Source organism: Atheta coriaria, unplaced genomic scaffold (genome assembly GCF_025399875.1).
Source record: "Atheta coriaria isolate IRGN ID8LTWV9N9 unplaced genomic scaffold, Caltech_Dcor_3.1 hic_scaffold_7_pilon, whole genome shotgun sequence".
Classification (NCBI taxonomy): Eukaryota; Metazoa; Arthropoda; class Insecta; order Coleoptera; family Staphylinidae; genus Dalotia; species Dalotia coriaria.
In genome coordinates this window covers 11,718,016-11,730,019 of record NW_027045449.1, presented here as the reverse complement: position 1 = coordinate 11,730,019, position 12,004 = coordinate 11,718,016, and the positions used below count along the sequence as shown (strand labels likewise).

Here is a 12,004-nt window from a genome sequence, read left to right as displayed (position 1 = left end):
CTGCCCGTAAGAGATTATACGCCGTTTGTTTTATGTTTATTAATATATTTATGGCTAAAATATGATCGGTGTAATTTTATCTCTTAGCGAAACAGCTTGTTGTGTGCACGTCGCTGGCAGCAGGCGCCCCTAGCGCTGTTTTTGTCTGCCGCTCACGTTGCAAAGAGCGTGATCGCTCTCCCTTACGTTCGACGCGGCGTGCGGCGTTTGTTTCGCGCGAGAGCTACCCCGAGAGATAGTAATTCGCAAACAGCCGACACGACCAGTCCGAATGCGCCGCTACCACATCGCACATCAACGACGTACCACTGCGTAGTAATTATGCGACCAGCGATTGTTTGAAACAATCACCCAACCAAAACAAAAGTCAAACAAAACAATTCAAAGTAAGTTTTATGTTTATGTATCTATGTTAAATGTAGTTTGATGTGTATAAAAGTTGTATACATTACAAAACTCAGATTAACTGTCAAAAGTTTCAAGGTCGCATAAAAATAGAATTTTCTTTGAATTTACTTTGTTTTTCGGTGTGGTTTATTGAATGTTGTTAGATATGATTATAAATGTGTTCAACGTGTCGATGGCACGCTTATCAACATGCGCAACATGTTTATTTCGTATGTTTGTGTCTTCTGGTGCGAAGGGAAATGTTGAGATCACGTTGCCGTGCGGCACGCATCTCAGGATGGCAGTGACGGGCCAAGACAAGTAAACATCTTCATCAACTCACCTTTTTTAAATCTATATATATTAGAAGCGATGAAGTTACTGATTATAATCCATGTCTAGGTCGATGTGGGGAAGAGCCACGCGAGGGTTATATCATCAACTTTGAGGTCCTGTCACGTTGTGTAACTGACGGCAGCCATCTTTTACATATCATCCACATGCATCTTCTTTTTCTTATATAATAGAAATAAACCGCACATGCAACAATCCACATCAACATAACCTAATCTATATGCTATGACAGTTGATATTTTTGACATTTGGGAATAAAATTATTTCCATGTCACGTGCCGGCGACGTTTTTTTTTTGTTTGCGTGATTGCGATTTTAAACTAATTGCAATTTATGAAGCGCACGGGTTCTGCAACGCGTTACCGGACACGTTTTCTAATTGCAATGGACTATTTATAGATGCGCGCTGACACCACCACCACCGGGGGCTGCAAATTACGATCGTGTGCGCAAAGTTTTCTCATTAGTTTTGCAATTCTTTCTGGATGCGTTTCGGTTGCCATGGCAACACACAAACGAGTTATATCTGGATGTAGGTAGAATAAAAGAAACAGCAGGATAATGCAAGCGCAGCAATGGCGGCTAATAATAAAAGCAGCGATTAGGTAAACACACGTCGTTCGAAAATAGAAAGTAGAAGGGAAAATGTTAAAAGGTCACGTTACCGTTACATCGACGCGCAGAAATAAAACACACACGCATATCACACATCGAGGGGATACTGCGCCGCGCGCCCCGCGGGGGAAAACGTTTTCAGAGACCGCTGGTAACCATTCATGCGCCGCGGAACGTGAGCTGCTTTACCTCTCTTCATTTACACGTGTGTTTTGCGTTATTATATCAACCGCATCAAAATAAATGTTAAATACAATTTATTTTATCAAAGCTAGATACACGCAACCAGAAACGGAGACAAAATGGAGTCGGAGTCGGGCACCACCAACACGAAAATATCCGATTCGGGATATTCAAACAGCTGCAGTAATAGTAACTCACAACGAAGGTAATAATAAACAAAACTGCGCACTAAACGCAGATTTAACCTCACATTTATGCTGCTTACAGCGCTAGTTCAAAATCTCGCCACAGCGGATCCAACTCAAGCCGTAGCAGTGGTTATTGCGGAGCGCCTACTGTAGATGGCAGCACTGATGGCCCACCACCGCCGAGTAAACGCGCAAAAGACAAAAATAAGAAGAAGAGTAAATCGTCAACCAACACTATCACCAGTACAAAGTGTGAAACAGTCACACCGGTTGAAAGAACCACTATCAACAATAAAGACGTTATTGTTGAGAATACGCCGGAAGCATTACCATCAACCACAGCGGCAGAGTTGCCAGTTGCCAACACAAACGTAGAAAATGGCGGCGTGGAACCTGGCGACTCCGCCATTATTAAAGACATCATTGAACCAACTGAACCTATCACCAACAGTGAGTTGTCACCATGGGCACCGGCTAGAATGGACGCGGATGGTGACGCTGAGGAAAACATCTCACCAACCACTTTGGATGATGATGTTGAGTTGATGAAGATGCCGCCGGAGATTTGCGACAACAAGATACCCAGTCAACCAGAGGTAAAATAATCTTTATTCGCTTTATGTTCGCTTTATATGGGATTCTTCCATGTGTATGTATGGTTGCGCAACAACAATGCTAATATATTAACGATATCATGTAATGATTCACAAAGGACGGATTTTGTTGCGTCATCTCGATGTACGACGGAATGGTGCTGTACACGACGCCGAACCTTACAACACTGCTAGGTTTCCCCAAGGACATGTGGCTGGGCAGGTCCTTTATTGATTTCGTCCATCCTAAGGACCGCGAGACGTTTTCGAATCAAATCACCACCAAGATTGTGCTGCCCTGTGTCACCGACAAGAATAACGGTAACATAACCTCATTTTTTACTCATTGTAGTATTGTGTCTTTATGTGTGTTTGTTTTGCAGATATTAAGAATACGTTATATGTCTGTTTGCGAAAGTATCGCGGCCTGAAGTCGAATGGTTACAGCGTTGTCGAGAAAGCGGTGACGCATGAAGCCTACCAACTTACAATCACCTTTCGGCACATCACAGACAGCACCGTGAAAATGATCGAGAACAATGCCAATATGTTTCTTGTTGTGGTAGCTGTGCCGGTCTTCTCTTCGTACAAAGTACCGGTGGAAACACGCAAGAGTCCAAAATTTGGCATGCGTCACACGTCGACGTGTATCTTCAGCCATGTGGATCCTGATGTTGTTACCAACTTCGGGTTTCTGCCGCAGGACATGCTTGGAAAGTCAGTGTTTGATTTTTATCATCCAGAGGATATGCCTTTTTTGAAAGAGGTGTACGAATCGGTATTGCATATGTGTCAAATTGCCGGTTCGGTGTTTCGGAGTAAGCCGTATCGCTTCGCGGTACAAAATGGCGGATTCGCCATGATTGAAACCGAATGGTCTAGTTTTGTTAATCCATGGTCACGTCGGCTGGAATTTGTAATTGGTTTACATAGAGTATTGCAAGGACCTTTGAATCCTAACATTTTCGAGCAGCCCAAGGACGATGAATGGAAATTAGTTTCGGAAGAAGTTGTCAAAGAAAGTAAAATCATACAAAACGAAATTTTAGTACTACTCAACGCTGTAAGTTGTTTATTTTTAAGATAGAAAAACAAATATTAATAATTTTGTGGTTAGGAATTAGCAAGACCCACTGAAAACGTCAAACATGAAGTTTCCAAACGCTGCAAAGATCTTGCGACATTCATGGAGAATCTTATGGGAGAGGTTGACAAATCTAACCTACAAATTGACTTACCACAAGACGCGACTATATCTGTATGTCTAACCGCAATTTTAAACTTATTTGTATCAAATTTAATGTATTTTGTTTTCCTAGGACAGAGATTCTGTAATGTTGGGTGAAATCTCGCCGCATCACGATTATTATGACAGCAAATCGTCATCGGAAACGCCACCTAGCTACAACCAATTGAATTACAATGAAAACATTCAGCGATTCTTTCAGAGTAAACCGAAAACAACAGTTTCAGATGGTAGTGGTGAACGACATGGCCCCTTACAGAGTACAACGGATACGGATCCGGAAGCTAAGAGTGCTACACAAGAATGCGGCGCAAATAATCAGTAATTATTGAAATTACAACAAAATTTGCAAGTTTTGAGGTTAATTTTATTTTTTGTGTTTATAGGAAGTGTTTATCACCAGTACAAAACAGTGGCGCATCCGGAAGTGGCAGCGCTGGTAATTTAAGTTCCGGAAGTAATGTCAATATGGAAACTGGCACTACAAGTGCCACTCATACTTCGAATGATTCCTACAAACCACCACATCTTACCGAAGCTTTATTATTCAAGTAATACTTATTAAAACCATTTTGTGTTTTTTTTTATAAATAATTTTTTTTGTTTAGACATAATGAAGACATGGAGAAAATGATGGTTAAAAGCATCGCGATCATCGCACAAGCATCAAAGCCGATCGTGAGAATAAAAAAATGCACAAAACTGAGAAATCCACAATTGAAAAGGCAGAAAAAGCCGACGTTGCCAATGTTGGCGGGCATGGCGTCAAAAGGAGTGGTTCACAGTCCTGGGAGGGTGATAGTCATAAAGTTTCCAAATATAAACATTTAATTGGTCAGGACGCAAGCAATGAGCATGCGAATACCGCGCATGGAAACGCCCTCGCTGCAAATAAGACACACGTACACACGCCTACAACAAATCCAGCCAACAACCAACCAGTAAATTAACAATAAATTAATAATAAATTACAATTTAATTTAATGCTTTTTTATGTGTAGATGAATAACGTTAACTTGTGGCCGCCATTTTCGGTGACGATGACACCGTCAATGACTCCATCTTGTGGCATAACCTCCACACCACACACTACTAACGGGTATACTACAGGAATCCTGCCGATTTATTACATACCGACTACTCAGAGGACTTTCAACCCTGATAATGCACTCAATTCAAACTTCCAAGGTAATATTTCATTGTTCTCTCATTGAGGTTATGATTATAATATGTTTTTGTAGTTCAATATATGTCGCCAATGATGTACAACTACAATCCGATGTTTCCGGCGTCTCCGATTTTCTGTTCGCCGTTGTCAATGCTTCCGGTACCGGTATCGCAGCAAATGGTGGCTCCGGAGCCACTCCTACCAGCCGCAGCTTCTTCCAATGCAAACTGTGCTACTCAAGATGGGCATAAACCAAGCACACTCAGTGCCCAATCAACGCCGATGTTTCAACGCCCTGCCTCGCAAGCTACAAGTGTAAAAGCGGAGCCTGGTAGTGCTATGGGTTCGATTGCATCCGCTAGTGTTGCAAATAAGGTAAATATTATCCGCCATGTTGGATTTCGTTGTAAATTTCTCTTCTTTCTAAGTTTTTTGTGTATTACTGTTTGTATTGCCGCCATTCTGGCGCACTCACAGTTTGCTCATTCTCTGCAAATGCAATTTTCTAGGCAATGTCGGAATGCTCGCGAAAAGATTTAGCGCTCCAATCGGTTTGCTCTCCCGACTCGCCGCTGGTCAGTCCGCCTGACGGCGAAGCCGAACTGGACAATTTTTATTTGAACAGCAAGGTTATGTCACACACGTTTTAGATGTTGGTCACACGCAGCACCTCATTACACAACACCCCACACGTTTTGATCATACACAGAGAGATGGCGTTGCCATGCGATAAACGCCTACAAAAGGCGTGCCTCTGTATGATGAAGACAATTTTGTTCACGCATTTCTTAAGTCATCAGACATCTTCACTCACTTAGCTGTTATTATACTTAAACACTGAGCAATCACTAATAATTTGTTAATTGCTTTACAGACGGCTGAGAGTAACGACCTTAAAAGCCAGATTAATCAGTATCGTGACACTCAGGCTGGTGATGAAGAGTCGAGTTATTCCAGTTTTTATTCATCCTTTTTAAAAACCGATACTGGATCAGGATCGAATGATGATTGCAACAATATGGAGAATCAGACTAATAAAAGTGATGATGTAAGTTGACATAACCTCAAAGCAATGTGAATGATTAATATTTTCGTGTTTTTTTGACGATTTTAGAATAGTTGGACGAAAGACCAAAGTTGTCCAATCCGTAAACGCGACCCCCCGTGGCTGGAAGCCGTATCAGTCACACCGGAACTGATCTATCGCTACCAGATGTCGCTGAAAGGCCTCGAAGACATCTTGCAATCCGATCTGGACTCTCTGAAGGACATCTCCCAGGTAAGTCTAGTTAGTACAAAAGTTTACCTTGCAAACTTGGAACTAATTTTAACTCACACAGCCAATGCTAGTAAACGATCAGCTGAATCAGCTCTACATCGAGATGGAATTAGACGGACTGTCGAAGAAGTTAACCCTAGAGGAAGGCATCACATCCTCGAGCAGCAGCGGCGAGGATAATCAAGCGCGCGTTTTAAAAGTAACAGACCGCAACCACAAACAATATTAATTAAATATTAACTAATCACAAATGATTTATATCAGCAGCCGAGAAAGAAGCGACGTTCGTATAGCTCGCTGATGATGATCTACGAGGAGAATGCGCCATTTCCGCCACCAGAATGATCACTATGCTCCGCCCACATTCGGACACTTCACACTGATATTGCTTGCTTCAATCAAAGTACACGATGTAAATATGAATGCCTTACAGATGCACAAATGAACACAAACAGGAAACTTGTTGATGTTGCTGAATCTGCTAGGTGGACACAAGTAAGAAAAACCAACAAAAAAATATCAAGCAAACATTTAAAGTTTAACCGCTTATTGTGTTGAGTTAGGTATTTAGTACGTAGATTAGCGTTTAACTAGATTAATGTTCACTTTTTTTACGTCTTCTTTTTACACACTTGATATTTTTGTAAAATTCAGTGTAATTTTGGATGCCTAATATCTACTACGAGTTTATGAATATTATACATTGATATATTTATTCACTAATAATTAAAAAGAAATTGGTATTAACCAAAAAACAGTATTTTTATGATTATATGCTTCGTCTTGGACGTAGGCATGGTTTAAATTGCTTTAAATTTATATTTTCTACCTGAATTGTTTGCTAATTTGTCCTTGAAGTGTTTAAATTGGTTTAAATCTGAAGTATAGCGGATCTTTTGGGGTTAACAACATATTTCCGGTTAAAGGACTAATTTCTAGCGGATATTTAGTCTTTTCACTTGGAATCACAATGAATTTACTGATAATCTTTGCCAATTCTAATTTGGTTAATAAATAAGCGAATTTTTTACTTATGCAACCCCTCGTACCTTCTCCAAACGGTAAATTAGTATACGGTTTCAAATTTTCACTGTTTTTGCAGCTAAATCGCTCTGGAATGAATTCTAGAGGTTTCTCGAAGTATTCCGGGTCACGATGAAAGCCAAACGATGAAAATACAATGCAAGTCCCCTTCGGGATTGTTAAACCATCGTCAAGGTCATAATCTCTTGTTGACATACGATTCAAAGTCATAACAGGCGTGTATAACCTTAAAGTTTCTTTCAACACCATATCCAGATATTCGTTGTTCATCAACCATTCGTAAGTGAATTCTCCATTATTATTCTTTAAGTCTTTCAAGATTTCCGCGCGTAGTTTTTCTTGTATATCCGTTCTTTTCGCTAAGGTATACAGAGCGAATGTCACAGTACGCGCAGAACTTTCTGAACCAGCGACGAAGAAAAAGAACGCTTGTGCTGGTATCTCGGCCATTTTGAGACCAGTTCCAGGTTCTTTTGTTCATCCTGTAGTAAATCTATCAAAGATTGTAGAAAGTCATTGGTTTTAATATCGTGTGACAAACGATGATTGACTGTGTTCTTGATAAGGTCAATGAAGTATTTTGACATTTCGGCGTCGGAAGAAAGCAGTGCAACTAATTGTGCTGGATTATTTAGTCCAGTTAGTAACAGTTTGATGATTTTTAGTTTCGAAGGGTTTAAAATACGACGGGTCATTTCGAAGAAGGTTTGGTTGTAACCTTCAAGTGTGTTGCAATCTAAACCGAAAGCTACTTCACCAATTACATCAACACCTACTCTAGAACAATAAAAATGACTAAATTAGAGCAAAAGTAAATTAAATTTTTCAATGCATTTTGGTGCCACATTACGAAAATCTATAATATAAAAATAAATCGTAAATTCTGTTGGTAAGCGCATAACTCAACAACGCCAAGACCAATTTGGCCAATTCTTTTTTAAATGTTCGTTAAAGTTCAAGGATGGTTTTTACGGCGAGAAAAATTTGATTAATTGCCGGGAAAACGCTACAGACGCCCTTTCCTATAGGATAAAAATTGGCATTGAGATTCAATCATAGTTATAATTTAATAATTGAATCCGAGATGGCGCGCTGAAGTGCATTATTACCAATTCTTTATACAATTAATTTCTTTAACATAAAATTGCGAATCTTACTACCGGGATGAAGTCGCGGGCAAAAGCTAGTTTTAAATAAAAATTTGTTTTAGTTTTAAACCTACAATAGCAAATATTTGATATCCTCGAAAAATCAATTATCAATCTGCTAGGCGTCGTGGTTTTCATGTTTAGGAAATAAGAAAGAAAAACGATTTTTGAGTGTCGCTAGTATCGCTGCGAAACATGTGTTAGTTAAATCATTTGTAACTCAAGAACAGCTGAACAGATTTTGTTGATTTATGTTTTGTTGGATTCGTCTTTGTCCTGAATAATAGAATAACTATAAAAAATTTCAAAAATAATGATTTAAAGAGCATTAAATTACGGATGAAAATTGGTATGAAGATTCAATCATAGTTATAGTTCGATATTTGAATCCGAGATGGCGCAAAAGTGCATTATTAGCATTTCTCATTTTTTTAAAATAAAATTTAGGGGAGACTGGGAAGGGTACGGTAGTAATTGATGGAAACAACTCAAACTATACGTCATACGGGGGAGGGTGCAAGAGGATAAAGAAGCGGCTTGCAAGTTTGAACGCTTTCTCTAGTATTGGTCAGTTATTGCGCGACGTTAACATAACTAGGAGCCCACATTGCTTTTTGACAGTCAAAAGTAAATATTTTTGTACGGTTTCTTTTAATAATTATTGTTGTTTGTATACAGATAGATTACCTCTTTTTGTTGTTTGTTTTAAATTGAACATTTGTAGTTATTTATAAGCATTTACTTTTTACGTAGATTATTTGACAAAGCCATGGCGAATTTTTGTTTTCGAAAAAGAGGTTCGGGTACGGTTGTGACAAATTTTGTGGGTACGGTTGTGACATTACTATAGTCGTTCTTTTTTGCTTCTAAATGCATTTTTGCAGTCAATGCCTTAGGTAACGCAATTCCTCCTTTTTTTGTATTCCCGTGAGTACGTTATCATGATCATTTTGTTAGAGATGGACCGGTGTGATCAATTGGAACTGTAAATCCTTCTAGTTGGATGCAGGATGCCTCATATTCTCGTATAGACAAATGTACAAAATTAAAGTTAAACGATCTAACTGGTAAATTAACAAAACTATTGGTAATTACAAATTGTCACAACCGTACCCAGTCTCCCTTACTATTTTTACTTAAAAGCGACGGCGACGAAGTACCGGGCAAATGCTAGTTTTTATTAAATACGTACTTGTCTAACCATTCTGCAATATGCACATCTCCATTATGATACTGACAATATCTCTCTTTTCCAACACTTTCACCAACACATCAATCTTTTTCTCTAGAATCGGCATCATAGACTTAACCTTGTGCGTTGTAAAAGTCGGCGATAATTTCCGACGTATTTTCACCCACGCATCGCCATCCAGAGTGAAAATATGCACCGAAAGTGGATTATTTATCGGATCGGTAGCGATTCCACGATCGGCAAACGCTTCAAAATCAGTTGATAGCATTTTCTTCGCCAGTTCATTATCAGTGACCAATAACATCGGTAAATTCATAAGATACACTCCTCCTATTTTACACCCGCGTTTTTAAACTCATTATGCGCGTTTTGGTAAACTTCGATGAAACTTTTTTGTCCTAAAAGTGCAGGACCAACATCTCCAAAGAAAAAATTCGTGGATGCAAGAGTGGGAAATCCTTTTGTTTGCCAATAGGTCAACTTTTGTTTTTTATACGTATAAAAAATGTAGAGCGATAACAATATTAGTAAAATCGCGAAAAACATTTTGTTTAACTTTTCTATAATAACTAGAGTGAAAACTGATAACAGCCGAGAATTTATATTTGTATTTGGTATGTGGAATGTTTCGATAATGTGACCTTGAAGTGTTTAAAGTGGTTTAAATTGGAAATAGAGCGGTTTTTCCGGCGTCAACAATAAATTCGACGTTACCGGGCTGACAGTCAGCGGATACTCCGTTAATTTACCAGGTGAAAGCTCAAAGTTCATCAAAATCTTCGCCAAGATCATTTTTGACTGCAGATAACCAAATCTTTTACCAATGCAGAACCTTGGGCCATCACCGAATGGAATATTGGTAAACGGTAAAATATTACCAACATTCTCTTTGCTGAATCTTTCCGGTTTAAACTCCAGAGGTTTCTCAAAATATTCCGGATCGTGATGGAAACCATACGATGAGAAAACAATACAAGTATTTTTCGGAATGGTTAATCCCAATTCGTCGATTTTGTAGTCTTTAGTCGCCATACGATTCAAAGTAATCACAGGCGGATATAACCTCAAAGCTTCCTTAATAACCATGTCCAATCTTTCGTTGTTCATGATCCAATCATAGTCATAGACACCTTTTGCAGCGTCCATGTCTTTCCGGATGCATTCTCGTAAGAGATTTTGTTCTTTTTGATCATTTGCCAATGCGTACATGGAAAACATGACGGTTCTCGCTGAAGTTTCAAAACCAGCAACAAAAAACACAAACGCTTGCGCGGCTGCCTCAAGCATTGTCAGACCCGAGCCTGTTTCCTTCTCTTCCTCCTCGATCATCTCAATGAGGAGTTGAAGGAAGTCGTTTGCTTTGATGTTGTTCTTTCGACGATGTGCCACTGTGTCCTTGACCAGGTTAATGAAAAAGTCAGACAATTCTGTGTTGGAGGATAGGAGACTGATGATACTAGCCGGATTTGTTAAATTGAAGAACATCAATTTCATTGCTTTCCATTTACTGGGACGCATTATACGATGTGCCATGCTGTAGAACGTTTCATTTTCACTTTCGAGCGTGTTACAATCGAGTCCGAATGCTACGTGACCAATCATATCAATTCCAACCCTTTATAAAACAAAACAATTAAATTAAATCAAATTTTAAGGTTATATGTTTTAGGTTATGTGAGATTTCAACTTACTTGTCTAACCATTCATGATAATCAATATCTCTACCAGTTCTAGCTAATTTCATCGTGACTCTGATGAGGATATCGACGTGTTTCTCGACGATTGGAAACATCATCTTCATTTTGCCGCTGGTGAACGTCGGCGAGAGTTTCCTGCGGATTTTCTGCCATGGTTCGCCGTCCAATGAGAACAAGTGCATGGAGAGTGGATTGTTTACCGGATCCACGGCGATGCCTCTGTCGGCAAACGCGTCGAAATCAGTCTGCATCATCTTTTTCATTATTTCGTTATCAGCTACGAGCACAATCGGCAGTTGTAATAGGTACATTCCGCCGACTTTATGGCCGCGTCTTTTGAACTCTTTGTGTGCATCACCGTAGGCAACCATGAATGACTTTTTGCCTCGAATGGCTGCTGCAAAATCGCCGAAAAACCAATGCGGTTTTTTCCAGCGTTGGAAAACCACGTTGTTTCCAATATTCGAATGCATGTGATCTTTTATTGTAGAAATAAAAGAAGAATGTGGAGACTGTGGTTATTATTAGTGTTAGTATTAACCACATGATGAAGTTTATTGAGACGATTTTTGCGAATGACTGAAGTGCAAAATGAGCAGACATCTATTTATATCTTCGATTTGATTACATATAAAGCCAAAGGTTTGGAATATTTGCTAATCATGGTGTTACGCAATCAACAATATGCAAACTTTGATGTCATGTAAGTGGACTTGATAATTATTGGGATTTGGGACGAAAACATGTTATACGCATGACGGTTGATTGTGTGTTGTGAACAAGGATGTTTTGCAGATGATTACTTTCTTGGAATCGTGCATTTGTTTATTTAACTTTTTTTCTTTTAGTTTAAAATGCTGAAAACGAAACATGTTCAAAGAATAAAATAAGTTACGCAACACGTGATACA

The 12,004-nt window shown here is 39.2% G+C and overlaps 3 protein-coding genes across 3 annotated transcripts; 1 reads left to right on the top strand and 2 right to left on the bottom strand.

Annotated features, from left to right (window-relative positions):
- The first annotated feature begins 7 nt into the window (after window positions 1-7).
- On the top strand, window positions 8-6,768 carry per (period circadian regulator). Its single transcript, XM_065306865.1, is given in 16 exon segments — window positions 8-386; window positions 1,628-1,744; window positions 1,807-2,323; window positions 2,440-2,641; window positions 2,704-3,383; window positions 3,438-3,578; window positions 3,640-3,887; window positions 3,953-4,117; window positions 4,175-4,206; window positions 4,209-4,754; window positions 4,808-5,109; window positions 5,244-5,363; window positions 5,609-5,782; window positions 5,849-6,013; window positions 6,075-6,212; window positions 6,278-6,768. Coding segments are annotated over 15 exon segments (3,597 nt in total). The 5' UTR covers window positions 8-386; window positions 1,628-1,658; the 3' UTR covers window positions 6,359-6,768.
- On the bottom strand, window positions 6,700-9,522 carry LOC135795263 (cytochrome P450 3A19-like). The gene is given in 3 exon segments (XM_065306870.1): window positions 6,700-7,530; window positions 7,533-7,829; window positions 9,398-9,522. Coding segments are annotated over 2 exon segments (876 nt in total). The 5' UTR covers window positions 7,753-7,829; window positions 9,398-9,522; the 3' UTR covers window positions 6,700-6,874.
- A 334-nt stretch (window positions 9,523-9,856) lies between these two features.
- LOC135795262 (probable cytochrome P450 6a23) lies at window positions 9,857-11,686 on the bottom strand. The gene is given in 3 exon segments (XM_065306869.1): window positions 9,857-11,012; window positions 11,089-11,522; window positions 11,524-11,686. Coding segments are annotated over 3 exon segments (1,515 nt in total). The 5' UTR covers window positions 11,641-11,686; the 3' UTR covers window positions 9,857-10,048.
- Window positions 11,687-12,004: the final 318 nt, after the last annotated feature.